Here is a 26,774-nt window from a genome sequence, read left to right on the forward strand (position 1 = left end):
TGCTGTCCTCCAGGCCCCTAGCCACAGGGGAATGGACTACTCCCTGGGTGGCAGGCCCTGACTCGGCCCTCAGAGCTTTCAAGAATTTGCCATGGGGTGTGGACTTGCAGACCCCCCACAGAAGCCACCACCCTGGGACATTGACTGGGCCTCACAGCCATAGAAGTCCCTTTTGGTGCTAGCTAGGGGTGGGTAAGTGGCCCCCTTGCCCTTTCCTGGGCAGTTGGGGGCCCCATCTGGGCTCCCTGGCTCTACTGTGTTGCAAGGCCGCTCTGGGAGCTCTGATAGGCTCAACCTCTGTCCTGCCCTCCCCAGGCTTGGGGAAGAGGCTGGCTGCTGGGTGGGGTGGGGATGAAGTCTGGCTGCATCTGCCCTCTGCCCTCTGCCCTCTGGACCCTGTGGCAAGTCCTGAGCTGCACCTCCTTGCCTGGCTAGGGGGAGGAGACCCAGGTTGCTAGGGGCATCCTCCCTGGCGACCACAACCTGGCCATGCTCAAAGAGGCTGTCGGCCCTGGGGTAGGGTTGGGATCCCCAAGAGGAGCTGAGGTGGTGTCCCCAACACCATCTGGGGTCCAGCTGCTGCGACCCCTCCAGAGTATCCGGAGACCATCGGACCGGTTCCACCCTCTCCCGTTGCCGGTAGAGGTGGTCATCCCCAGGTGTCGCCACCCTCGTGTATCCTGAGACCGTTTTTGCGCCCAGCCCTACGATAAGCTGCCGCGAGGGCGGGGCCCCGGGAGTGTGGCCATTGGATGGGGCGCGTCACGGGGCGGGAGGGCCGGAGTCCGGGGCGAGCGCAGCCAATGGCGGCGGAGCCGGAGTCCGGGCGAGCGGAGCCCATGGCGGCGGAACGGGACCCCGAGGGACGCGCGGCGGCCCAGCCGCTGCTCACCGACCTTTACCAGGCCACCATGGCGCTGGGCTACTGGCGCGCGGGCCGGGCGCGGGACCACGCCGAGTTCGAGCTCTTCTTCCGCCGCTGCCCGTTCGGCGGCGCCTTCACCTTGGCTGCAGGGTTGCGCGACTGCGTGCGCTTCCTGCGCGCTTTCCGCCTGCGGGACGCAGGTAGCGCCCCGCGCCGCCCCCATGACCCCGCCAGGACTCTCCTAGCCCGACGGGACGCCCCCCGCCCGACCCCGGGTCCCGCACTCGCCCCAGTACACAGTGCCTCTCGTCCCTAGACGTGCAGTTCCTGGCCTCTGTGCTGCCCCCAGACACGGACCCCGCGTTCTTCGAGCACCTTCGGGCCCTCGACTGCTCTGGGGTGACGGTGCGGGCCCTGCCTGAGGGTTCCCTCGCCTTCCCTGGCGTGAGTGCGTGGTGAGCGGGACGGAGGGGGTGGCCTGACGGGGACAGGTCGGGCCGCGGAGCTGACAGCCCTCCCCGCAGGTGCCACTGCTGCAGGTGTCCGGGCCGCTCCTGGTGGTGCAGCTGCTGGAGACGCCGCTGCTCTGCCTGGTCAGCTATGCCAGGTGGGCTAGGGTTAGGGTTAGGGTCAGGCCAGGTGGGACAGGGCGGGAGGGAGCATGGACTGAGGGGCGGGCTCTTGAAGGTGTGGTTCTGGGGCAGAGCTCCGTGGACGTGGACGGAGTATGAAGGGTCCCCAGAGGGTTGGCCTCCCATTCCCGTTGTGGGGGCTATCCAGGAGGGGGTGGGGGAGGGTGGAGCTTTGGGGCTGGAACTCCAAGCCCCAGGTAACTCTGTCCACTGGGTGGCTTCTCCACCCTCACCCCGGTTCCCTGGTCCCTGGCTCTCACAGCCTCGTGGCCACCAACGCAGCCAGGCTGCGCCTGATCGCCGGGCCGGAGAAGCGACTGCTGGAGATGGGCCTGCGGCGTGCTCAGGGCCCTGACGGGGGTCTCACAGCCTCCACCTACAGCTACCTGGGTGGTGAGGGCTTGGGGGGCATGAAGCAAGGGTTGGGAAGGAGGAGGCTCCTCCAGGATCCCCCTGCCACTTGGAGTCCCCCAATCTGGCCTGACTCCCTCTCCCAGGCTTCGACAGCAGCAGCAACGTGCTTGCCGGGCAGCTCCGGGGTGTTCCGGTGGCTGGGACCCTGGCCCACTCCTTCGTCACCTCCTTTTCGGGCAGTGAGGTTCCCCCTGACCCGGTCAGTAGGTCTTCTCAACCCCAGGGAGGGGTGGGGCAGACCCAGCTGTGCACACTGGCAAGTAGTCCCGGTGCTGCCCGGGAAGCCAGTGTGTATTACCTTTGCCCTTAGCCTGGGGTGAACCCAGCCAATTCCAGGCCTCTCCCTGCACCCTGGGCCCCAGCTCTTCATCCACCCGGCTCCACAGATTTTGGCTCCTGCTGCCGGTGAGGGCCCTGGGGTAGACCTGGCTGCCAGCGTAAAGAAGTGGCTGGAGCGCGTGTGTGCCCACCTGGGGCTGGGTGTGCAGGAGCCGCATCCGGGCGAGCGGGCTGCCTTTGTGGCCTATGCTCTGGCATTTCCCCGGGCCTTCCAGGGCCTGCTGGACTCCTACAGCGTATGGAGGTGAGCCCCAGGGGTTCTGGGGTGGGCTCCACAGAGCAGCTGCAGCTCCTGACTCCTTTGTCCATGCCTGCAGGAGTGGTCTCCCCAACTTCCTGGCGGTAGCCCTGGCACTGGGGGAGCTGGGCTACCGGCCCGTGGGTGTGAGGCTGGACAGTGGTGACCTGCTTCAGCTGGCCCAGGAGGTCCGTGGGGTCTTCCGGGCCACTGCAGCCCAGTGAGTGCCCTGGGGAGGCATGTGTCTGCTCAGAGACCCCTTGGGGAGCCAGGACATTGAGGGGCAGGGAGGGACTCTGGCCTAGTCTCAAGGGTGACACTACAGACCCCGGCAGAGAGGCGCAGGGGGCTTAGTGTGGGTGTGCCCAATAGGGTTGGGGAGCCCAGGGTGAATCGGAAAGGTCTGAGGGAGCTGCCCCCACCCCTCCCCGGCTCCACCCACATCCCAGCTTCCAGGTGCCCTGGCTGGAGTCAGTCTCCATCGCTGTCAGCAACAACATTGACGAAGAGGAGCTGGTCCGGCTGGCCCAGGAGGTGCGGGGCAGGAGGGGCAGGCAGAGAGTGCTGAGGAGGGCCTGGGGGCTCTTGCAGGTCCCGGCTGGGCTCACTGCCACCTCCTCTTCCCTCCAGGGCAGTGAGGTGAACGTCATTGGCATTGGCACCAGTGTGGTCACCTGCCCCCAACAGCCTTCCCTGGGCTGCGTCTATAAGGTGGAGACAATGTTGGGGGCCCAGGTTGGGGTGGGTCTAGGGGCTCATGCCTGCTGGGGGATGAGGGCCCAGCCGTCTCGACACCCTCTCCCTGCAGCTGGTGTCTGTGGGAGGCCAGCCGCGAATGAAGCTGACTGAGGACCCCGAGAAGCAGACGTTGCCAGGGAGCAAGGCTGCCTTCCGGCTCCTGGGCTATGATGGTGAGCCCCCTCCCTCCCCTCTGTTGTTCCCCTTCAAGGGCCCAGGTCCCCCACATTATTCTTGCTCCCCGCAACAGGGTCTCTGCTGTTGGACGTGCTGCAGTTGGCAGAAGAGCCACCGCCGCAGGCTGGGCAGGAGCTGAGGGTTTGGCCTCGAGGGGCCCAGGAGCCCCGTACCGTGAGGCCAGCCCAAGTGGAGCCACTGCTGCAACTCTGGGTCCATCAGGGACAAGTAACTGCCCCCACCCCAACCCTTCAGTTTGCACCCTCAACCCCAATTTAGCCCCGACCCAAGCCAGCCTCCCCTCCTCCTACAGCTGTGTGAGCCGCTCCCATCACTGGCAGAGTCTAGAGCTTTCGCCCAGCTGTCCCTGAGCCGCCTCAGCCCTGAGCACAAGCGGCTGCGGAGTCCTGCACTGTACCAGGTGAGAGGGGCCCCGTCACCTGTCCTGGGCCCTCTGCCCCCACAGCCACCCATCGCTCCTCTCCTCCCTGCAGGTGGCACTGTCGGAGAAGCTGCAGGACCTGGTGGACCGTCTGCATCGGGGAGGGCCCCTGTGAGAATCCCGGTGGTGGGGGCTGCCTGGAGACAACACGAGTTGCTTGCTGTCCCCCACAACTTGTCATGTGCTATTTGTTTGCCCTGCCTGCTGCTCACTTGGTGTCCCAGGGCCTCCAGAGCCGGGCTAGAGTCAGGAAACAGGGTTCATGCTCCCAGGGGAAGCACAGGTCCAGCGAGGGTGGGGAGATAGCCCTGGGTGGAGGCCCAAAAGGCAGCGAGGAGTGTCCCCGGCCCAGGAAGCTGGGCTGTGGGGAGCCAGACCTGACACTGGAGCAGGCAGGGCCTCAGGTAGGGGGAGGGCTTTGGCGTCCGCCTCACATTGGGAGAGTTACTGCAGACGACTTGTCCTCATCAGAGGGAGGCTGGGGACGGTGTGGGGCTGGGGTGCCAGATAGAGGGTCCAGGCATAGCCCTGGGATCCCATGCCTGCCTAGGGCACTGTCCCCTGGCTCAGGAGCAGTGAGGATATCTCAAGCTTCCCAAGCCAAGAGGGAGAGCCAGATGTCTCCTGGTATTGCTGCTGTCAGCCCTGTACAGCCCTGGCATCTGTCATGGGCCCGCCAGACCCTGGCTTTGGGGCCTCGGCACCTGACCCAGCAGCCTGGGATAGGGAGGAAGGGTGGAGAAGAAACTGAGGCTCCAGGAGCCAACTCAGCTCCAGACACAGCCAGCGGGTCCTGGGCCAGCCTCAGCCTCCTTGGTTGTGTGCAGGGCTGGCCCTTCCTCTATGCAGGCAAGTTAGAGATCTCAGGGCTCTACCCGCCCTGGCAACTTGGACTATAGAGGAACCGCCCAGGAGAGAGGTTCCAGGCTTGGCAGGAAGCGGAAGTTGGGGGCCCGGGCCCTTGTCCAGGCAGCTCAGTATTGCACAGACAGGCCAGGGCGTGGGGGGGAATGCCGACTGTCTGGGGTGCTTCCGGGAGCACTTCTGCCTGCCCAGGTATTCCACCGGACCAGCTCATCTGGCTCTGCAGGGCTCAGGGCTGGGCAGTGCCCACTGTGTGGTCGGGTGAGGGTGGAGGCGGGGATTTGGGGCAGAGGCCTGGTCAGGCCAGCCCTGGGGAACATGAGTTAGGGGAGAGATACAGACCCATACACATGCTGGGCAGAACACACTGTGCTCCAGGCGCCCACAGAGTACCAGTATTAGCTGTGTACTCCTAGGGGCCCCGCTGGGGTGGGGGTCACCACCTCAGACCTGGCCAGGACCCAGAAGGGTCCACCTCAACAACAGTGGGCACCTGCAAGAGGCAGCAGCTCATCCGGCTTTATTTGGTAGCCCCCTCCCCAGGCTGCCCTCAGCTCGGAGATGGTGGCACTTTACCCACTCATGCCCATTCCAGGATGTCTGATGGGGCTGGAGTCTAGGGGGGCCGGTGCAGCCCCTGGCCCAGCCGAGACCTTGCTGCTTCTTGAGGGCTGAATCAGGCCTCTGCTCTGGGCTGGACCCAGACTCCTGGATCCTGCTGGGGCCTCCTCAGGGCTGTCCACAACTGCCCTGGGCCCCTGGCCAAGAGCCGGTAGTCAGGGTTAAGGGCTTCTATCCACCCTTCTTTGTGGATTTGCCACCTCCTGGGGATCCTGCCCCTTCCCAAGGCTCTGGTGGGTAGGGGCAGACCGTGGACAGGCTGGCCAGTCGCCTCCCACAGCCTGGGCAGGAGGCCCTTCACAAGCCCACAGCAGGCAGATACCTCTGAGCGGCTGCCCAGTCCCCTCCCCACAGAGTGCACGCTCACGCACGCACCACCACGCCTGTCCTGTGATCCCGCCCGGGGCCTGCTTCTAGGTCAGGCCTGGGCACGACTTCCCAGGAGGAGCAGGGGCAGGTGCTACTGGCTGGGGCAGCCATGGCTGGGGGTATGTGGGGCCGCACCCGGGGGGCCCCCGTAGGGGCTCTAACCCTGACAGCTCTGGCTGAAGGAATCAGGGCCAGCCAGGGGCAGCCCCTAGGCCCCTCTTCCACAGGCCCTCAGCCCGAGACCCAGGCCCAGGCACCTGGCTTCACCGCCAAGGCTGAGCCTGCAAGTGGGGCCGCTGCCCCCACAGCTGGCAGTGAGCCCTGCTCCCTGAGCAGTGCCCTGGAGCCGGGACCCCATCAGGTGAGTGGTGAGGGAAGGAATGCTGTGGGGATGGGCCTGGGGGCTCCCACCTCATTTCTGAGCTCATGAGGATGCCAGACGTATGGAGGGGCGCCAGATTTGGGGAAGGTCTGGGTAAGACGGGCCAGGGAGCAATGTAGGGTGTGCTTTGCAGGAAACTGGGAGGGATGGGGAGCCTGGGGGAGGCTCGCAGACTTCAAACACCCCACCCTCTGCCGTAGGCCTCCCGGAGTTCCTGGGAGGAGGGGGCTCTCGCCGATCTTGCCTTGTACACGGCTGCCTGCCTGGAGGAGGCTGGCTTTGCAGGGACCCAGGCAACAGCGATCACCCTGTCCTCAGCCCTGGAGGCCCATGGGGCACGGCTAGAGGACCAGGTCAGCCCTCACCCTTTTCCTACCTGAGAGACCCCCGTTGGGGCCCCTTCCAAGGTGGGGGGTGGGGATTGGAGTGTGTGGTCTGAAGCATGGCCCCCCTTCAGGCTGCTCCTGATGGGTGGGGTGGGGCGCTGGCGAGAGGAGGCCTGACTGCTGACCTTGGCCCCCTCTACCCCAGGTGCGTGCTCTGGTGCTCGGGTTGCTGGCACAAGTGCCCAGCCTGGCTGAGGGGAGGCCCCGGCGGGCGGCCCTGCGGGTGCTGAGCGCACTGGCCCTGGAGCACTCAAGGGATGTGGTGTGTGCGCTGCTACCACGCTCACTGCCCCCTGACTGGTAACCACCCAGCCCCACCGGTGCGACAGCCCCGAGGCCCCCATGAAGCTTCCTTCCCGCTTGGGTGTGGAGTTTGGCCCCAGGCTGTTAAGGGGGCAGAACTTCCTTATTCTTTCCCTTAGACTTCTGTCCCGCACCCTGCACCTTTAGTGCTGCAAACTCCACCTACCGCTCCAGCCTCAGGGTCTCAGATGCCCGGTCCTGTCTTGGGGCTGGCCTGGATCTCCAGCGGCCCCTGGAGACCAGCTGGGTTGTGCTTCAGCGTGGGGTGAGCAAGCTGGGTGGCTGTCGGCCATGCTGCCCCTGGCTTTTTGGTTAATGTGCCCCAGAAGTTCCTTGGTCCTATTCTCTGAGGTGATTTTTAATGCCAGGTTTGCTTCACTGTCACTGACCTGTTGGGGCTCCGAGAGGTCTCAACCCGGCAGCTGATCTCATCGGCTGGCAGCGTTGTGGTCTGCACAGTGCCACTTATTTTGTTTCTCTGGGATTAGGGGGTGGGGGCTGGTTCACCTGCCTCTTCCCTGCTGGAGTCCTGGTGGCTGCCTCCATCCCCTCTCCACCCGTCCCTGCACCAGACCCTTGTCTCACGCCAGCACCCCCACCCCACCCCTCAGGGCAGCAGCCGAGCTCTGGCGCAGCCTAAGCCGGAACCAGCGTGTAAATGGGCAGGTGCTGGTGCAACTGCTGTGGGCACTGAAGGGCGCTGCAGGGCCCCAGCCAGAGGCGCTGGCGGTAGGTGGCTTCAGCCAGCACTGCCGGGGGGGGGGGGGGGGGGGGGGGGGGGGGCGCTGCCTGGCCAGAGGGGGTGGGAGAGTCAGAACTGGGGGGCAGGGGTGTGATGGGCAGCAAGTTCCCCCCTGAGCAATGCGAGTCCAGAATGTCCTGAGGCTTTGTCTGAAGTATGCCCACCCCCCTGGTGCTCGAGTGGTTCCAGGCACACCCAGGCCTGAATGGGCCACTTACTCTGCAGGCCACACGCGCTCTTGGGGAGATGTTGGCCATTTCGGGCTGTGTGGGAGCCACTCGGGGCTTCTACCCGCACCTGCTGCTGGCACTGGTCACACAGCTGCACAAGCTGGCTCATAGCAGTGCACACTCCCCTGATACTCCCAAGATTTGGGTCCTGTCCCACCGAGGGCCACCACACAGCCATGCCAGGTGAGAGGCAACACTGGGGTAAGTGGGGGGCAGGTCGGTGCCCTCTCAACCCTCACTGCCTACTCACCTGCCCCCACCTACAGCTGTGCGGTGGAGGCCTTGAAGGCCCTGCTCACTGGGGATGGGGGCCGCATGGTTGTCACGTGCATGGAGCAGGCAGGAGGCTGGAGGAGGTTGGTGGGAGCCCACACCCACCTGGAGGGCGTCCTGCTCCTGGCCAGGTGAGGAGGGGCCTTGGGACCCTGGCCAGGGGGAGGCTCATTGATGGCCAGGTGCTGGGCAGGTGGGCCAGGGAAGAGGTGGGGGCATGAGGGTGGTGGTCGTATGGAAACTTCGATGAGGGTTGAGGCCCCTAAGCGAAGGGAGAGCTCCCATTTCCAACCCACCCCAGTGCCATGGTGGCGCATGCAGACCACCACCTGCGAGGCCTCTTTGCAGACTTGCTTCCCCGGCTGCGCAGCACCGACAACCCGCAGCGCCTCACGGCAATGGCCTTCTTCACCGGGGTGAGTCTGCTTTCCAGATGACTGGTGAGGGGGTGGACTTGATCCTTATGCGGCATCGGCCTAACGGGCACCGAGAGCATGCTGACCCCGTGTCCCTCGTCTAGCTGTTGCAGAGCCCGCCCACCGCACGGCTCCTGCGGGAGGAGGTCATCCTGGAGCGGCTCCGCACCTGGCAGGGCGACCCCGAGCCCACGGTGCGCTGGCTGGGCCTGCTCGGCCTCGGCCACCTCGCGCTGAATCGCGGGAAGGTGAGAGGCGGGGCCGGGCGGGGCGGCAGTGAGGTCTGTGAGGGAGTGACCACGACTTCCTGCCCTCGCAGGTGCGGCACGTGAATACGCTGCTGCCGGCGCTCCTGGGGTCGCTGGGCGAGGGCGACGCGCGGCTCGTGGGCGCAGCACTAGGCGCGCTGCGGAGGCTCCTCCTGCGGCCACGGGCGCCGGTGCGGCTCCTGAGCTCTGAGCTGGGGCCGCGCCTCCCCCGGTTGCTGGACGACGTGAGCAACGCCCCGCGGGGCCCGCCCCGCCCCTGTCGCCCCGCCCAGGCCCCGCCCCTCCAGGATTTCTGGGCGCCCCCCCCACCAGGCCCCGCCCCCAGATCGCCTCCCGAGTCAGCAACCGTCCCTAGACCCTCTCCTTCCTCGCTAAGCCCCGGCCACCCCCTCCCACGGTTGCACCCCTCTCCCTCTCCGCCCGCCCTAACCGCGCCCTCCCACGCAGGCCCGGGACTCAGTCCGCGCCTCGGCGGTCGGGCTCCTCGGGACGCTGGTGCGGCGGGGCCGAGGCGGGCTGCGGCTGGGGCTCCGCGGCCCCCTGCGGAAGCTGGTGCTGCAGAGTCTCATGCCACTGCTGTTGCGCCTCCACGACCCCAGCCGGGATACTGCTGAGGTCAGCCGCCCCTGGAGACCATCCCACCCTGTCCGATCCACATTCCCCACGCCCATGCTGCCTTCCCAACGAAAATCACAAGTCAGGGGCCCTGATCCCGCCCAGGACCTCAGGTGCAGGCGTCATGTGCTGCCAGGTTCCTGGCCTTCCCTTGGGCCACTGAACTCAAGCCCCCTGCTCTGGACTCTCCACCCCTCATTCTGGCCACTTCCTCCACTTTCTGCCCCCCACCTCTTGCACTTCCTGGACCCCAAACCTTGATCCCTTCCCCTATCCCAGAGCTCAGAGTGGACCCTGGCCCGCTGTGACCAGGCCTTTTGCTGGGGCCTGCTAGAGGAGATGGTTACTGTGGCCCACTACGACAGCCCTGAGTCCCTAAGCCGCGTCTGCCACCGCCTGGTCAGTGGGGGAAGCACATGAGGGAGAGGGGTGTGGTCACTGCCGCTTGTTCCAGTATTCACCGGGGCCCCAAAACTGAGTCCCCACCACAGCCAAATCTGCTCACCTGGCTCCCTGCCATGCTGCCCTGCCTCGGGGGCTCCCTGTGCTGCCCCAGCCTGGGTTCACCTCTGTAGCCTTCTCTCCACTCAGGACGGGCTTGCCTATCCTGTCATGAGCATTTATGTCCCCAGATTCAGCGATACCCCAGCCACGTGCCCAACTTCCTGAGCCAGACCCAGGGCTACTTGCGGAGCCCACAGGACCCCTTGCGCCATGCAGCCACCATGCTCATAGGTGAGGCAGTCCTGGGGTCACACTGTCCCTCGCACCAATTCTGGGAGTTGGGCCAGCCCCTCCCTGCTGGGGTGTGGGACCAGTGCTCACGGCTGCGCTGTGGTCCAGGCTTCCTCGTTCACCATGCCAACCCAGGCCTCGTCCACCAAGACTTGCTGGACTCCCTGTTCCAGGGTGAGGACCCGACTTGCCACGGCGGGGGGCCTGGAGAGGTTGGCGGGTGCTGGGGCGGAGTGGACAGGAGCGGCTGGGTGGAGGACCAGGGGCCGGGTCGCCCCTCCCACGCAGCCTGAGCCGCCCTCTCCGCAGACCTGGGACGACTGCAGAGCGACACCCAGCCGGCTGTGGCAGCGGCGGCACAAGTGTCCGCCCAGCAGGTGGCGCTGTTGGCCCGCACCCAGGCTCGACCCCGCGGCCCGCTCCGCCTCGTCCTGGTCCCGCGCCGCGCCGGGTCCACCCGGCCAGCGCCCGTCTTTGCCGACAGCCCCTTCCAGCGCCGGAGCCTTGCTGACCGCTGGGGCTGCTCGTGACTGCGCCCAGCCTGAGGATCAGGGGTCTGACTTGGGCACCCCACCCACACTAGAGCCAGTCCCCACCCTGCTTGGGCGCCTTGGGCCCGGTGCTGGATGCTGGTGCCCGCTCCCTGGGACTCCTCTCCAGGTGCCCACCACCGTGACAGCCATATGCCAGAGAGGGACAGCAGCACCCTTTGTCTGTCCCCTCCACCCTCAGCCTCTCCCCCTGCACGCATGGGTGTGCCTGCCCTTGCCTGGCCTCTTGTTCTTCCAGCCCCCTGGAGTATGCCCTGCTCCCCAACCTTGAGCCTGGCACCTGGCCCGGAGGGCACCTGGCCTCCTGAGCCCCGGTCTGGTGGGGGCATTGAAGCTGGTGCCCCATAGGCTGCCTTCCTGCCCCTTCCCAGGCCTCCACTTTGTGCCTGGCCCCATCTCTTGGGCCTGTGAGGGCCTTCCCGGCTGTCCCTGCAGCCATCACCCTCACTCCTCACCCATGCCCACTCCTTGCTGGCATCCTGAGGTTCCTGGCCTATGTCCTCTCTGCTCAAGAAGTGTTGACCGGTCCTGTCCACACCTGCTGTCCCTTCTCAGCCTGGCTGCCATCCCCCACCCCCACCCTCCTTCATCGTGTCAGGCCCCCTCAGAGCATAGCCTTCCCAGAAGATGTCCCTGACCTCTCTCCCAGCTGGATGCCACAGGCCCTTGATTACACCTGTGGGCTCAGGTGTGGGGTGCTGTCATGCCTACCCCACCAGACTGCACTTGTGGCAGCACCCAACACCTTGCACAGGGTTGAATGAGGAAGGCAAGACTGGACACACAAGGGAGAAGCCCCTCTGGTTCTGGCCTGCTGGGCGTCTCCACCCAGAATCTCATCACCCTGCAAGGCCTCTCTCTCAGCCTCCTCCTCAGGAGGGTCTCCTTGCACACACACAGAATGTGCACAGCCTCATAAAGGCCCAGCAGGCACAGCCATGGGATTCTACCCTCACCGTCTCCATAGCTCCCACATGGAGGCCAGGCACAGTGTCTCACACTTGTAGTCCCAGTGCTTTGGGAGGCGGGGGCAGGAGGATCACTTGAGGCCAGGAGTTTGAGACCAGCCTGGGCAACATAGTGAACCCCCATCTCTACAAAAAATTTTAAAATTAGCCAGGTGTGGTGGCATGTGCCCGTAGTCCCAGCTACTTGGGAGGCTGAGGCAGAAGTATCGCTTGAGCCCAGGAATTTGAGGCTGCAGTGAGCTATGATGACGCCATTGTACTTCAGCCTGGGTGACAGAATGAGACCCTATCTCAAAAAAATAAAAAAAAGAAATACACATAGATTGAAGAGGTTGGGTGTCTATCTGAGAACATGGTTAGGATGAGCTGGCTGGCCCAAGATCCAGCCCAGGCTGGGGTGACAGGTAGTAGGCCACTGATGTGGCCCGAAGTAAGGGTTAGTCTGGCAGCAGGGTTAAAGGTCAGGCAGGTTCAGGACGCAGGCTGTGCCCAGGGTCAGGCTGGGTTTACCCTAAGACAAAGAGGAGAAGCTGTGCTCTGGTCCAGCACGTGCTAAATTGATGGGGTCAGAGCTGAGGCAGGACTGGGGTTAGGGCCTCCTTGTAGGTCATTCTCAGGGCAGGTTAGGATCAAGGCCAAGGACATGGGTTTTTGTGGAGCCATGGGCAAAGTTTGGTGGATTAGTTTGGATCCTTCAAAGCGGGTGCCAAAACAGGATTAAACATACAAGACATGTGTCAGGAAATGCCGAGGAGGCTGGGAGGCCACCAGACACCCAGTGAAGGAAAGGAGGGAAGGAAAGGAGATTAGGCAGCCTCTTGGGCGTTCCTGTCAGCCTGCAGTTTTCACACCAGTCCCCTATCCAGAGTCCATACCTTCCAGGACCAGCCAGGAACACTCATGGAAGTGTGGCCTCGCACAAGCACAGGGATGGCTTTTGGGATGCAGCCCACATGGATCCCCTCAGTGGCAACCCCGGTGAGCATCCTGGCCCTTCTGCTCAGCTTGCAACCTGGGAGCCAGACCCGGGGCGAGCACGTGAGGCCCATTGCCCCCACCAATCACAGGCACATCTGCACCCCAGAGCACAGTGGGAGAGTCCAGTGGGCTACCCCAACGCTGCTGCAGAGCCTACCCTCGCACGATGAGCAGGCAGCATCTCCACTGCCCCACACCTGCACCCCATCCTGTAGCAGACACTTGGTGCACAGGCTTTCTCTTATACCCTACATCTGCCTATTATGAGTGTGTATTCACTTACCCAGGCACTGGCAGCGACACTGGACTCCCTGCCTGGTATGTGAGGTTCATGTCAAGTCCACAGGGCCTCTGGGAGTGGGACCCTGCTGGGGTGGGCTGGCCCCTCCACGTGTATGCCACAGCTGGGGCCCCAGGTCCATCAGCTCCACTGCAGAATAGCTGCCCGAGGTAAATCTTCTGCCTGGGGGCTGGGATCGGAGGGTAAGTGTGTGGCTGCATCCTGACACGTTCACTCCCTTCTCACAGGCAGCCCTCTGGCCACAGGGCGAGGTCAGCTTCGGTCCTGAGGCCCGAAAGCTGACGGGCTGTGTCACCGGAGAGCTCATTGGTGGCTCTGGACTATCCAAATGGGGCTTGGGTGTGGCTGGTCAAGACCTGTCTTTTGAGGCCTGGCCTTGAAAGTCTCAGGGCCTCAGGGGCAGTGCCTGCCTATGTGCCCGCTTCTTTAGTGCTTTCCAGGACCTGGCAGTGCCCATCCCACTCACCCTGGCTTTGCCTTTCAAGTCACCTGAAAGAGGGTTTTCAAAGGAAGACCCTGAGCTTGAGAGGCATTGAGCTTCTTACTCCACTGGGTGTGGGAGGCTGGGTCCTAAGTTTCTATAACTTGGATCTGAGCTATTTGGGGTGCATTTTTAAAAATATTTTTTTTCTTGTCTTTTTTTCTCCTTTTGCATGAGGATTTGAAGGAACACTGTCTTCTGTGTCAATATCAGTTTCACTATTGGGCTTGAATCCTAAGTATTCTTGGATATTTAATGTCCCAGCCATAGCCAAAACCACCGTCCCTTCTCTTTGGCAAGTCCTACAAGGCATGTGTTGACAGCGTGCCCAGGGCAGAAGGCTGGGTGACACCGGCAGGTAGATTGCAGTCCCCACCAATGTGGGCTGTCCAAGCTCCTTGGTGGGACGGCAGCTCCCTGGCTCCATCAGCTGTTGCACATGCCTCCTGGGACGTGGGGGCCACAGCTGCTGAGCCCTGCCAGCAGTGAGCTTGATGTGCGTGCTGAGACCTGCTGAATTCCCAGGGCCCACAGCTGGGGCCAGGAGCCTCCTCGCTCCAGCATAAGTGGATTTGGGTGAACCAGACCGAAGGCCAGTTTCTTTTCAGTGTAAGCCACCACTTCTCCAGGAACCTCCCATGTAGCCCCCGAGGGCATGGTCTGTCTGTCATTAGTCACCCATGCACCCCTACAGCCCCTGTGGGCCAAAGGATGGGCCTACAACCTTCAGCAGTGTGTCCCCCGTTCCTTCAGTACCTCAGATACAGACCTGTCCTGGTGGACTCCACCTCGCCTTATCCGCCCTGCCCATCACTACAGGGGCGGGCCTGTGGGCAGGGCCATGTGCTGGTCACTCCGGAGCAGGCAAGTCCAAGCACACAGGCCAGGCTCCTCTTGGCCCCATGGTGCGCAAGGAGCTATGGGAAACATGCCTATTCTTGGCCCCCACACCCCTCCAGATGCTGCACAGGCACAGTCCCCACCCCTACCTACACCACCGCAGATCCAGGACCCCTCAGAAACCCAGCACCCCCAGTCTTTCCTCCGTACATCACATTTATTGAGTTTCCCCAACTTTCAGCCCCGTGGTCAACTAGCCACGTGGCTAAGTTGGGCTCTTGGCCTTCCTAGGCCGGCAGCTGGGTGGGCACTGACTGCCCTGCCTGGAGGGCTGCTCCGGCGTGTCGGGTGCAGGCTAGTGGGGCTCCTGGTTCAGTCCTGACAGCAGCACCATAGAGGCATAGAGCGCACAGGTGGGGCCCTGGGCCTGTGGTTCCCAGCGCACATGGGGGGCATCCACCTGCACCTCCAGGCCGCACTCCTCCATCAGGACCCAGGCTGGTGCCCCCTCATGCCAGCCGCTCCCCAGCATCCCGGGGGGCAGGGATATGGTGCTGCGCCCCTGCCATGGGGCCTGCTCCAAGAGGCTCCCCACCTGGGGAGGGCAAGGTGTGGCTGGTCAGAGGGGGCCCACAGGCATCCTGCCCCAGCCTGCACCGCCCCTTCCCCAGGCCCAGCCCGGCCCCTATACCCCATGCCCTCTCACCAGCTTGAGCTGCCCTGGCAGGGCTCCTGTCTCCAGCGCCTTGGCCAGCAGCACGTGCTGGGTTTCACTCAACACTGGGGAGAGACCTTGGGTGAGAGGGGTTCCAGAAGGCCCGGCTAGGGACACCCATACCCTTCCCTCCTGCCCCAGCACAAGGGCCACTCACCAGTTAGTGCCCCCAGCAGATAGAAGATGGAGTTGGCGAGCTCCTGCACCAGCATCCCAGAGGGGAGCAGCAAGCACTCGAGGACAGCACCCGCCGGGCCGTCTAAGGGTCCTGCCCGCCCACAGCACAGGCCCTGCTCCAGCTGTGGGTATGGGAGGGGCAGGTGAGCCTGGGCTGGGCGGGCAGGCCCTGTCCACCCTCTGGCGCTCTCCCCAGCTCACCGAATCCTCTAAGGCTTGCAGGGCTGGTTTGTTCTGCAGCACCGAAACCAGGGCCCCCAGCAGCTGCTGGCTCAGCCCCGGCTCCATGTGCTCCAGCTCTGTGGACCTGGCTCCCACCTCTGCCTGCAGGCCCTGGAAGTCTTCAGTGACCATCTGCTTCTCAAAGGGCCCATCTGCAGGGATAGAGGGCTGGCATTGCTTGGGTGCCACAGGGCCCTGGAAAGCCCTGGTCAGGATGGGCAGACCCCAGGGGCAGAAGAAGAGCCCCCCTCCCACCCGCAGGGTCCCAGAGGTGGTCAAGAGGGCACTGACCTGCCAGGAACTTTAGGTGGTGAGAGATGGACTCTATCGAGGAGATGCCAAAGCTCGGCCGCTGCTCACTATGTGCCCTCTTAGAAAACCCCTGGGCTGGGCAGGGGCATGTGGACAGGGGAGGGAGCGCAGGGCTGGTCAGTGCAGGGGCGGGTGCCTGAGCCAAAGGGGGTCAACGCCTTCCCTGGGCCCTCCCAGCCCTGGTCCCCACCCCTGGCACTGGCTGCCCAGGGCAGGGAGGAAGGCCAGGGTCAGCCTGTCCCTGTGCTGCCCTGTGTATGTACATGGGAGTGCCACCACCTCAGGAGGCTGCTCGTCCACCCTGTGCCCAGAGCACACAGGGAGAAGGTCTCCACTATCAAGGGAATGGCCAGGTGGGGCATCTTTGGGCCTCACCTTGGGGTAATGGCTGGAAGGTCCTCTGCTTCTTATCTGGGAAGAGGTCGATGTCTGGCAGCCAGGCAGGATTGGATGGAGGGAGGTAAGTCATGTGGGGTCCTGGCCTCTCCCTCACCAGTGGGGACCCCTGAGTCCAGGTCCTGCCCAGTCACTCCCACACCAGAGCACAGGACCCTCAGCCACCCTGCCTGACCTAGGAAGTTGTGCAGCCACATGCCCACAGCAGCCCCTAGCCAGCCGCTGGCTCTCCCAGGCCTCCCTGCCACAGAGCCTGGGCCCCAGAGGCACCCTGGCTCCAGCTCACCCCAGTCAGAGCCAATAATCAACTGGCACACCCGGAAGGCAAGGATGGTTCCCGAGGGGATGGTGACCATCTTCTTCTGGCTCAGGTGTCCTCGGCCCTCACCCTGAGGAATGGAGATGGCCACAGGGTTGTGGGTATGAGCTGGGTGCTGGTGGCAGGCCCTCGTCCAACGGTGGGCAGCACAGGGCGTGGGCAAGCCCAGCTCAGCCAAGTGAGGGACAGAGCTGTGCTGAGGGGACCCAGCAGAGCCCAGCCCTGCTGCTGGGAGGCTGCTCTCTTGTTCCACAAGCCCTGCCCCATGTCCACATGGGGCCAGGCATGGCATGGGGCTGACCACACACCTGGAAGCACATGACTGTGGGAAGTGCAAACCGGCCTGAGCCCTCCCGCTCGTGGGTCCGGGTGACCTCCACCTCCTTCTGTGTCTGCAGCACTTCTGTCACCACATACACATCATTCCCTCGACTCCGCAGCTGCTGCAGGACTCTGTGCTCTGGCTGCCGCAGGCGCCTATGGCCCAAGGGGCAGGAAGCTCATTGGGGTGTGTCCCTCAGAAGAACAAGGAAGGCTTCCGTCTCCTCATGGCTGCTCTGCCATGAGGTGGGCTGAGGCAGAGGGACCCCCAGGAGCCTGCAGATACCCAGGTATGGGCATCCCTGTGGGTGCTCCCAACAGTGTCTGCAGGGATGAGGCCCAGGGGGGACATATGGGCCCCTGGAGGTGCCCACCGCCTTGCCTGGCTGCTCTTCACCTTCTATTCCCTGGGGTCAAATATCAAGTCTGGACTCTGGGCCAGTGGTCCCCTCCTGTGTACTCTGATGTCCACACCACTCCCTCCCCACAGAGTCTGGGGGACCCCCAGGTCCCCCAGGCCCTGCCTGGCCACCGTTGCCCTCAGGATATCATCCTGGTAACTGAGGCCCCAAATGGCCTCTGCAGTATCCTTCCCTGATAACCCACCACCAGCCACAGCGCTCCTCGCCTCTGGGCCTCCCCTTTATGCTGGCACAGACATCGCCTCTAGGGCTTTCCTGATGCCCCAAGGTCATGATCTGGCACTCCCTAAGAGTAAGGCTGCCTGAGGTCAGCAGGGACCCCATGCCTCCGGTCAGGGCTCACCTTTCTTGGTGCATGGCCTCCCAGATATTGGGGTCCACACGCAGGGCACACACGTTCATCGAGGCACTGGAGCTGTCAGACACTGAGGCCCCACCTGAGATCCTCCCCTGCCCCGGGACTGCCAGATTCACGCTGCCCTGCAGCTGCCCGTCCATGGCATCGTAGAAGAGGAAAGGGCCGCTGCGCTCCAGATCTGGGGCAAGACCAGGCCTGAGGTGCTGTTCCACCAGCCACTGCCCTGTCCCACCCCCAGGGCAGTGGGACCCTTAAAAAGGCCCTGCCTCTGGAAGCAGAGGCCCGGAGGCCCAGAGACCAGAGCTTGCAGGGCCCGGCAGGGACTGGCCACGTCCCTTCCTCCATCAGGCCAAGCCTGGGCTCTGTCTCAGCACCAGGTTGGGTACCTGGTTCTGGGGCGTCAGGCTGCAGAATGTCCTTGATTGACAGGTTGACACACTTGTAACGGGGTCTCCAGAACCACGAACTTGAGGGCTTCCTGCTCACCAGACCATAGGGCCGGAAGCCAGCAGCGCTCTGAAGGCTGTTCACAGGGATGAGCTCCCCCTTGCAGTCCAGCTCCCGGACCACACTCCGGACCACCCGCTCAAAGGCTGACACCATGCTCCTGAGGAGGTTGGCTGGGTCAGGCGTTGTGCCCTCAGGGTGGGACGAGCAGGAGAGAGTGGGCGAAGGGTTGGTACTTGGAGGCCTCCAATGGCAGGGAACTTTAGCTAGTCTGCCCAGCTGGTCCCAGGACACTCTGGCTGGTGGGAATGCCCTGCCCTTAACCACTCCCCGGCAGAGGAAGAAACAGTGTGTCCACCCTGCCGCCCACTTGTTCATCTCTCCAGGGTCCATGAGCACCTTCAGGCCGGGACATCACTCACCACTCTCAGTAGGACTCAGGCCACTCACACCATCTGTTTCATGGCCACTGGGAACAGGCCCTGGGAAGTCAGCGCTGGGGGTTGGGGATGACAGCCCTTGGCCACCCACTGAGGGTTGCATCACCTTGGCAGTCCAAGGAGGCTTAGGGCCACACACCCACCAAGGAAGGCTGGGCAAGGCCTAGGTGTTGGGGGTTCCTAGGCCAATGCTCCATCCACAGGAACTCAGAGAGCAGGGGTGGGTGAGAATGGAAGCTCCCACTTCCTGGGCACGGCACAGGGGCCCACAGCAAGACTCAGTCAGAGTGTCCCCAGATTCCAACCATGTCCCCTAGGGCCTTTCTCTGCAGAGCTCCATAGGCCACCTGTCCAAGTGAGGTGCTTCAGGGCTCAGAGGCAGAAGCAGCAGGCTTAAGTCGGGACACAGGAGACCTGGGAGGCTGTGGAAGAGCCAGCCACTCCCAGAGGAAGCCGTTGAGCCACAGAGCCTTGGGAAATCAGAGAGTGGGCCAAGAAGGCACCAGGCCCAGGCACACGGAGGGCCCACCTTGGGAGTCAAGCCCAATCCAGCCTACCAAGGGCAACTTTCCTAGAGGTCTGGGGCTTCTCCACGCCGGTCGAGGGGTGCGGGCCTTCCGGGAAGGTGCTGGGACCGGTCAGCCGCTCATGAGGGCCAGCACCCCCTCCCCGCGCGCGGGCCTCCCACTCCCGGGCGCCAGGGGGCGCGCCCCACCCCGGTGCCAGTGAGCTCTGGCTGGGCCGCTCACCGTGACCGTCGGCGCCCAGGGGTCCGGGCCCACGGAGTGAAGCGAGGCCGCCCTGCGGGTCGGGGTCGCGCGTCTCCTCGTCCGGGGAGCCGCCGAACGAGCACGGCGCCCAGAGGTGCCGGACCCAAAAGTGAAACTACGGCCTGACGCAGCGGCGCGCCCAGGACGCTCTCGGGGACCGCCCTTGCCCCTCCCGGACCGATCCCTCCGCCCCTCCCGACGGACCGCCGGCCCCCCAACCTCCGCTTCCTGGCTGTTTCCTAAACATCTGGGCGAGTCCAAGGACCTGAGCAGAGGTTTCTCCAGAGATGTACAAAATGTACAAATTGCCAACAAGCATATGAAAAGATGTTCAACCATTAGTTATCAAGGAAATGCAAATCAAAACCACAGTGAACTACTTCACACCCGCTGGGATGACTGTAAGACAATAGATAAGTAACAAGTGATGGGGAGGCCGTGGAGAAACTGGAACCCTCCTGCACTGCTGGTGGGAATGTAAAACGGTGCAGCTTCTTAAGGCATTGTATCTAGGGGCGCAAAAAATAAATAAATAAATAAATAATTAAAAAGAAATAAAATGATGCAGCCCTGTGGAACAAGTCTGGCAGGTCCTCAAACAGTTACATATAGGAGTTACCTTGTGATGCAACAATTTCATGCCTAGGTCTATACCTGAAAGAACTGAAAGCCAGGACCAGATGCTTGTACACCAGTGTTCATGGCAGCATTATTCATAATAGCCCAAAAGTGGAAATAACCCAAATATTCATCTACTGATGCTTGGATAAACAAAATGTGGTGAACCTATAAAATAGAATACAATTCAGTGGTCCCCAACCTTTTTTTTTTTTGAGACAGAGTCTCACTCTGTTGCCCTCCCGGGCTAGAGTGCAGTGGCATCAGCCTAGCAATCCTTCTGCCTCAGCCTCCCGAGTAGCTGGGCCTACAACTGTGCACCACCATGGCCAGCTAATTTTTCTATTTTTTGTAGAGACAGGGTCTCGTTCTTGCTCAGACTGGTCTTGAACCCCTGACTTCAAGTGATCCTCCCACCTCAGCCTCCCAGAGTGCTAGGATTACAGGTGTGAGCCACCACATCCAGGCTGAAGCACTGACACTTTGTACTACATGGTTGAACCCTGAAAACATGCTAAGTGAAAGAAGCAGACACAAAAGACAACACATTATGTGATTCCATTTCTATGAAATGTCTGAATAGGCAAATCCATAGAGACAGAAAGGAACATAATGCTTGCCAGAGTCTGGGGGAGTGGGAATGATGAGTCACAGTTGGTATGAGATTTCTTTTTGGGGTGATAATGTTCTAAAATTGTGGTGATGGTTGCACACCTCTGAATATGCTAATATCCACAGAATTGCACACTTTAAGTGAATGAATTGTATTGTATGTGAATCAAATATATATATATATATTTTTTTTTAAGAGACGAGGTCTCACTCTGTTGCCCAGGCTAGAGTGCAGTAGTGAGATCATAGCTCACTGCAGCCTTGAACTCCTGGGCTCAAGTGATCCTCGTGCCTCAGTGTCCTGAGTATCTAAGACTACAGGTGTATATCACCACACCCAGATAATTTTTTATTTGTCAATCATTTTTCAGAGACAGGGGTCTTGCTATGTTGCCCAGGCTGGTCTCAAACTCCTGGCCTCAAGCCATCCTCCCTCCTCAACCTCCCAAGTAGCTGGGACTACAAGCTCGAGTCATCATGCCCAGTGTGGATTATATCTTAATAAAGCTGTTACTTTAAAAAATTTGGGAGCCTAGCAGCAACACCCAAGTTCACCATTGGCCCTGCAGTGCCCTACTGTCCTGAGTCACAGTAGGCCCTTGTCAGCAGCCTTGGACCTCTTCCCTGCAGGAGGTCCTTATGCCCAGCCCTCCCAGCGCCCACTGTGAGGTTAAGGATGGGCCTGGTCCCAGCAGAGACAGGGTGCAGTCAGGACTCTCTGGTGGTGCTGTCTCCTGGTTCTTTCAAGTGGTTTTGCAGACCAGGTGGGTCTAAGGTTTCACCGCAGGACATGCTGCTGGGCAGAGCTGGCTTCCCTTCCCAACCCCAGCAGGCAAGGAGCCCACTCTCACTTTCCACAGGACCCAGGGCCCTGGGGTGTGGCAGCCTCTTGATGCTGGGTGACGGGGCCAGCACTTGGGGAGGCTGTCTTGGTGCAGTCTCCATGGTGAGGACAGAGAAGCTGGGTGCATGGCGTTCCTGCGAGGCCATAGGTGTTAGGGGTTGCTCTGCCCTGCCCTAGCAACCCCTAAGGGTCAAGGTCCCAGCTGAGTATAGCTGGGCAAGGAGGTCTCTGCTGATCTGCTGGCCCAGAACCTGCAGCCCAACCCTGAGCCTGGCTGGAAGAGCCCAGGGCAGGAGTGCAGTGGCAGCCTGGAGCCCTGGCAGCCCTCCCTCTTTGACCACCATATCCTGCCCTGGGGCCTTTACCTCAAAGATATTTTGGGGGCCAGGCAAGGTGGCTCACGCCTGTAATCCTAGCACTCTGGGAGGCCAAGGCGGGAGGATCGCTTGAGGTCAGGAGTTCAAGACCAGCCTGAGCAAGAGTGAGACCCCCCCATCTCTACTAAAAATAGAAAGATATTATCTGGACAACTAAAAATATATATAGAAAAAATTAGCCAGGCATGGTGCCACATGCCTGTAGTCCCAGCTGCTCGGGAAGCTGAGGCAGAAGGAGTGCTTGAGCCTGGGAGTTTGAGGTTGCTGTGAGCTAGGCTGACGCCACAGCACTCTAGCCTGGGCAACAGAGTGAAACTCTGTCTCAAAAAAAAAAAAAAAAAAGTTCTGGGGCCACACCAGGACACCCCTCCACCTGGCTGGCCTGAGACTTACCCTGAAGGCTCTGTCACAGTCATTCGTTCATTCAGCAAGCGTGTACTAGCACCTGGTGATCTCCCAGATGTGGTTCCAGCAGTGAACAAGACAAAGTCTGCCCTGATAGGTCTGAGACGCCAGTACACTGAAGGTGACTTCTGGTGGTGCATGCATTAGAATGTTGGAATTCAGATCCCAATGGACAGGAAATATTATCTTGTGTAAGCAGAAACCTAGAACTGCTGTGTGTCCCAGGCTGGGCACAGGCAGGCCCAAGAGCTTCGCTGACAGAGGGCCTCTGGGTGGTGGGCACCCACTCAGCTCACGTAGATCACATTAGCTGGGTGTGAGCCAGTTGTCCTTGCTGTGGTAGCAGGAGGCTTCAGCAGCCCGAGTAGGGCTGTGTGTTTGTACATGTATGTATATATATGCATGATGCGTGTGTGTGTTCATGTATATATTGTATACATCCACGTGTATGCACCTGTGCTCCTGTGTTTGTACATGTAAGTGTATATGTTTGTGTTTGTGCGTGCATCTGAATTTGTACACGTTTGTGTTCATGTGTGCACACATATTGGTACATGTGTTCGTGAGGGGTGTGTGTGCAGCTTGTACCAGGCCAGTGGCTGTTTGCTGCAGGAAGTTGAGCCCCTCTGAGCATCCTCCCTTCCTCCGGCTCAGCCAGCTTCCTTCCCTTCCTCTATAGCAGAACTCCTGGAAAGCCCTGCCCTGCCTTGCTGTGGCTGGCTCCTCATCACCCTCTCTCCAGTCATGGGCCCCAGGCCATGGGCAGGAGGGGCAGTCTGGTGGCCATGGCAATTAAGGAGGGTGTGGTATGTTGTGCCTGCCTACCGGCAGGCCGTCTCCTAATATGACCACAGCTTCTGGCTGGGTGCTGGTGTGGCTGGGGAATCACTGATGCAATTTCTTGTTCACATTTTCAGTTCTTTAGTAAATCCCAAAACAGGAAGTGCTAGGCTTGGTGGGTTCCTGACTCCGAGGACAGGGGTCAGTGAAGAGTGCAGGAAGTGAAACGGCTGGGGAGGAAATGTGAGGGGACAGAGGGAGGGGTCTGCCTGCATCCCAGTCCCCCTGGCCTCTATTCATGAGCTGGGGGGCTGGGAAGTCTTAAGGACCAGGAACTCTGGGGTGGAGAGGACATTACATACTTCTCAAGGCCACCTGTGTCGTAGGGCTTCTCCTGCCAGTTTACAGAGGTGGGTGAGGCCACCCTGGGCAAGGCCCTGGCAGTACCTGGGGGTCCAGAGCCAGGGAAAACACTTTGTCCCTTCCTGCTATGCTGGAGAGGGGTCAGCAGAATTGATGGGGTAAGGGGGCGCTGGGCTCCAAGGAAGAGGAACCTCACTGGACAGCTCCTATAGGGTGGGCATACGCAGTGACAGGCAGCCTCTGCCTGAGGGGTGCCCAGCCCCTGGGAGCGGGAGCAACAGAGCAGATCATTAGGACCCAGAGACAAGTGCTGGGGTAGAGGCATGAGGAGGAGCCAGGTGCCCCAGAACCAGAAAGACCCCCCACCCCAGGACAGCAAAGGCAGGGTGCTGTGGGACTAGGAAGGGCCAGTGGGCAGAGGAACCCATGCTCTGTAGGACGGCCTGCATGGCCTCCACCAGACTTGACAGAGAATCCTTGGGGCCCCCCTGAGTGCAGGCTGGAGCCACCCAGACCCTGACCCTGTCTGGCCTGCTGGGTGGGGTAGGAGAGGTCAGCACCACTGCCTTTACTTGTTCCTTCGCCCCTCCCTTCTTCTCCCTGCTCCTTCTGCCCCACTTCTTTGCTCCTGGGGTGCATATAGGGTGGAAACTCAGGTCCTTGGGGCGACTGGGTCTGCTCTGGGCTGGTTGCTGGCTATGGGGGCTGGGCGAGTGGGGTGTCAGGATCAGAGGCGCTCCAGGACTCAGGAGGGGGGTAGGAAAACGGTCCAGCTGTGCTTCTCAAGGAAACTTCTCAGCCCACGGCTCACAGCCCCCTCCTGGGCTAGGTGAAGGTGGTTAGGGGTCCAAATTGCCCACAGGTAACCCACGGCCCATCTACAGGTGCCCCTTCCTGGCATATCCCTCCCATCCTGTCTCCTTTTGGGGTCCCTGCCCTGAAGCCTGCCATTTCCTGCCCTGGGCCAGGTGGGGAGGTTGAGGGAGGGGGACACTGACCTTGCCCCACCCAAGTAGGGGGGCTTCTGGGTCTCTCTTCACTTTGCTGGAAGCTGTTACTGCCAGAATCCAGGCATTGCTTTAGGTATAGGGTGTGTTTTCCACACAGGTGGGGACCCCCAAGATTTACCCAGTACTTTTGGCAGGCGGAAGACTGGCACCACGAGAGTCACATCATCCACCCTCATGGTCCCCGAGAGCCTGGTGAAATGCCTGGCCTAGGGAACAGAAGACTAACAAAACATACTTTGTTCCAAAAGGACCTGGCTCAGTGGGTCTGAGGGGCTTTGCAGTGGGGGTTGGGTGGGTGAGATGCTGGGGTGGAAGGGGACCTACTTGGTCCCCTAGGGTGGTTTTCTCCTACAGTCACTTCCTGCTGCCTGCCTCCATGATAGAGGGCAAGGGGACATCCATGGGGTCCTGAACTTGGCCTGCCCACCACCTGTTCCCACCAGAGGGCCTGGGGAGTCAAGGTTATCTGACTGCCCCCTGCATGCAGACCTCCCACCTGGCAAGGAAGGTGGCTGGAGGGGTTGTGGTTTCAGGCTGCACCCCTAGATGCGGATGGGAAATTCCCCAAGTTGGGTTCAGGCAAGTACTTTGCAGGACAATAAGATAGGGGCCTGGTAACAGCTCACAAAGGATTCGACATTTTGGGCACATCCCCGATAGAAGTGCATTCAGTATGGCTACCTTGCATTCTCTTCAGTTACACCCCACCCCCTTCACAAAGGCGGGTGTCCAGGGCAGCCTTTTGAGGTGCTTTGAGGGCCAGGGAACACCTGGGGGGTTGCTTGGCAGGGGGTAGCTTGTAGCTCAGCAAGGAAGAAGGCTGTTTGGGCTACAGGATGGAGAAAAGAGCTGGAAGCTAGATGTGAAGGCACATGGGGGAGAACACAAGGTACTAGGAGAGGGGTCAGAGAAACTCCTGTGGGAAGGGAGGGAGCAGTCCACCACAAGGGACAGCAGGGATGGCTGGCCCTCAGGGTTCATTGTTTGCCGAAAGTCTGTGATGGAAATCCCCCCGACCTGGACAACCCCATGGGAAGGTGTACCAAGGGAAGAAAGAAGAACCCAGAGAGAGATTGTGCCTGCTATAGGAGGGAAGGGAAAGAAAGGAGAAAAGAAAAAAGAAGCACAAATAAATCAGAGAGGGATTGGGCTGCCAGCAAGCCCAGACCACTGGGGAAGAGATGGCCATGAAATGGTTGGCCCAGAAGGTGCAGCAAATTACCCTTCAGAAAGGCTACACCAGCATCCAAGGCAAGTAGTTTAAGCAAGATTCTACTCCCCTTGCTAGCACTGAAGGGTAGATTGTTTTCATCTTTGCCCATTTGACAGGCAAAGATGTTCCAGGTGCAACACAAAGTTTCAAGTGCAACCACCAAGATCAGTTTTAGCACGTTAACTCTGAGTGCTCACATCCCATTTACAGTTTCACAACCCCAGAAGACAGATCCACAAACCCTGCCCCCTTTCAGCAAATGGCTCAGCCTCTCCTACCACCTCAGTACTACAGAAGTAGAGAATTCACCTAATACAGAAGAGAATAGGCTTTACTGATAAACCCAGGAATCCAGCAGTTTTTGCTGTATAACAAATCACCCCAGAACTTAGTGGCTTAAAGCAACATCCACTGATTTGCCCATAATTATGGGAGTTGGTAATTTAGGCTGGGTTCAGCTGAGGTGGCATATGTCTGCTCTGCTAGGGATCCTCTGGGTTCACTGACTTTATGGTCAGCTGCCAATCAATGGCCTCACATGTCTGGCAGATGACTGCTTGTCAGGAGGGTCAGTGGTGTTAACCTGGGTGTCTTAGTCAGCCTGGGCTGCTATAACAAATCACCATAGAATGAGCAGCTTAGACAACAAATATTTCTCACAGTTCTAGAGGCTAAAAGTCCCAGATTAGGGTGTCAGCATGGTTGGGTTCTCAGTGAGGATCCACTTCCTGGTTTACAGATATCCGCCCTTTTGCTGTGTCCTCACATGGCGGAGAAAAAGAGAGCTAGCTCTCTGGCCTCTTCTCATAGGGCACTAGTCCCATTCATGAGGGCTCACCTTCATGACCTAATCACCTCTCAAAGACCCCACCCTCTAACACCATCACTTTGGAGGTTAGGATCTCAACATATGAATTTGGAGCAGGGAACAAACTGCAGCACCGGGAATGTGCCATTCGTCCTCCAGCAGGCCAGCCCTGGCTCATACAAGGTGGTGGTCACAGAAGTCTCAAGCGAAACAAGACAGGTCTAATCCAATGCATAAGTGCTTTTCAAGGGCCCTGGTGGGAAATTCCATCCCACTTGTTCTTGGAGATCTCTCCTCCCTTCCCCTCCCCTTTGAGTTGGGCCAAGGCCTAAGGATCTTACAGTGTCCAGGCAGATGGTCACCCTCGAGTCACCTACAGGCCTGTCCCCTGGCCACTCCCTGGGGTGCTTCTGGCTGCCTTGTGGAGAATTCCTGGAAGGAGAGAGGCAGAAACTCCAGCTAAAGGTTCAGATGGGATTGGCAGTGGGGGAGGGAGATACATAGGACTGGGTGGAACTTAGAATGAGGTCAGCACAGGAGCAGGAGGCAGAGATGGCTTCAGATAGAGTTCACCTCTCCCCAAAGCCTTCTGGGACGGGAGGGATTCCTAGCCGGGACTCTGCCCCGAAATTTTCAGCCTGAGTCAGCCTGTTCCACTGCCTGGCCTTCCCAGCCT

General features: G+C 60.8%; 3 protein-coding genes across 7 annotated transcripts; 2 read left to right on the plus strand and 1 right to left on the minus strand.

Annotated features, from left to right (window-relative positions):
• Positions 1–784: 784 nt before the first annotated feature.
• NAPRT (nicotinate phosphoribosyltransferase) lies at positions 785–4,592 on the plus strand. 3 transcript variants are annotated; one of them, XM_069466815.1, is made up of 13 exons: positions 785–1,065; positions 1,182–1,309; positions 1,390–1,472; positions 1,760–1,890; positions 1,995–2,110; positions 2,298–2,494; positions 2,568–2,708; positions 2,938–3,022; positions 3,119–3,199; positions 3,297–3,399; positions 3,477–3,592; positions 3,717–3,824; positions 3,898–4,590. In XM_069466815.1, exons 1-13 carry the CDS (start codon positions 804–806, stop codon positions 3,958–3,960), a joined length of 1,614 nt encoding a protein of 537 aa, XP_069322916.1. In that variant the 5' UTR covers positions 785–803; the 3' UTR covers positions 3,961–4,590. The 3 variants fall into 3 exon arrangements, with proteins under 3 accessions (XP_069322916.1, XP_069322915.1, XP_069322917.1); XM_069466814.1 differs by having other exon boundaries at positions 3,477–3,631; positions 3,898–4,588; XM_069466816.1 differs by lacking the exon at positions 3,119–3,199 and having other exon boundaries at positions 3,477–3,631; positions 3,898–4,592.
• A 1,132-nt stretch (positions 4,593–5,724) lies between these two features.
• MROH6 (maestro heat like repeat family member 6) lies at positions 5,725–11,847 on the plus strand. The gene is made up of 14 exons (XM_069465903.1): positions 5,725–6,060; positions 6,282–6,434; positions 6,613–6,767; positions 7,382–7,499; positions 7,738–7,925; positions 8,009–8,146; positions 8,317–8,431; positions 8,536–8,679; positions 8,751–8,924; positions 9,148–9,315; positions 9,595–9,714; positions 9,948–10,050; positions 10,159–10,224; positions 10,360–11,847. The coding sequence occupies exons 1-14, from the start codon at positions 5,809–5,811 to the stop codon at positions 10,578–10,580; spliced, it is 2,115 nt and encodes a 704-aa protein (XP_069322004.1). The 5' UTR covers positions 5,725–5,808; the 3' UTR covers positions 10,581–11,847.
• Positions 11,848–14,353: 2,506 nt separating this feature from the next.
• GSDMD (gasdermin D) lies at positions 14,354–26,455 on the minus strand. Of its 3 annotated transcripts, none has more exons than XM_069465907.1 (11): positions 26,440–26,455; positions 17,798–18,050; positions 17,397–17,589; positions 16,619–16,787; positions 16,278–16,380; positions 15,971–16,024; positions 15,575–15,670; positions 15,263–15,435; positions 15,042–15,183; positions 14,876–14,949; positions 14,354–14,764 (listed from the first exon to the last, which is right to left on the minus strand). In XM_069465907.1, the coding sequence occupies exons 2-11, from the start codon at positions 18,012–18,014 to the stop codon at positions 14,525–14,527; spliced, it is 1,461 nt and encodes a 486-aa protein (XP_069322008.1). In that variant the 5' UTR covers positions 18,015–18,050; positions 26,440–26,455; the 3' UTR covers positions 14,354–14,524. The 3 variants fall into 3 exon arrangements, with proteins under 3 accessions (XP_069322008.1, XP_069322006.1, XP_069322005.1); XM_069465905.1 differs by lacking the exon at positions 26,440–26,455 and adding an exon at positions 19,048–19,200 and having other exon boundaries at positions 17,798–18,018; XM_069465904.1 differs by lacking the exon at positions 26,440–26,455 and adding an exon at positions 19,048–19,200.
• Between the last annotated feature and the right edge of the window lie 319 nt (positions 26,456–26,774).

This window comes from Eulemur rufifrons, chromosome 3 (genome assembly GCF_041146395.1).
Source record: "Eulemur rufifrons isolate Redbay chromosome 3, OSU_ERuf_1, whole genome shotgun sequence".
Lineage (NCBI taxonomy): Eukaryota > Metazoa > Chordata > Mammalia > Primates > Lemuridae > Eulemur > Eulemur rufifrons.

Bases quoted from the DNA above. Each gene is read 5' to 3' on its own strand.
- MROH6 (XM_069465903.1), top strand. From the start codon at position 5,809: ATGGCTGGGGGTATGTGGGGCCGCACCCGGGGGGCCCCCGTAGGGGCT. The intron at 6,768-7,381 runs GTAACCACCCAG...CCCACCCCTCAG, and splicing joins CGCTCACTGCCCCCTGACTG to GGCAGCAGCCGAGCTCTGGC. The intron at 7,500-7,737 runs GTAGGTGGCTTC...CTTACTCTGCAG, and splicing joins CCCAGCCAGAGGCGCTGGCG to GCCACACGCGCTCTTGGGGA.
- GSDMD (XM_069465907.1), bottom strand. From the start codon at position 18,014: ATGGTGTCAGCCTTTGAGCGGGTGGTCCGGAGTGTGGTCCGGGAGCTG. The intron at 15,671-15,970 runs GTGAGGCCCAAA...GCCCCTGCCCAG, and splicing joins CTTCCAGCCATTACCCCAAG to CCCAGGGGTTTTCTAAGAGG. The intron at 15,184-15,262 runs GTGAGCTGGGGA...CCATACCCACAG, and splicing joins TGCAAGCCTTAGAGGATTCG to CTGGAGCAGGGCCTGTGCTG.
- NAPRT (XM_069466814.1), top strand. From the start codon at position 804: ATGGCGGCGGAGCCGGAGTCCGGGCGAGCGGAGCCCATGGCGGCGGAA. The intron at 1,310-1,389 runs GTGAGTGCGTGG...CCCTCCCCGCAG, and splicing joins GTTCCCTCGCCTTCCCTGGC to GTGCCACTGCTGCAGGTGTC. The intron at 2,709-2,937 runs GTGAGTGCCCTG...CCCACATCCCAG, and splicing joins TTCCGGGCCACTGCAGCCCA to CTTCCAGGTGCCCTGGCTGG.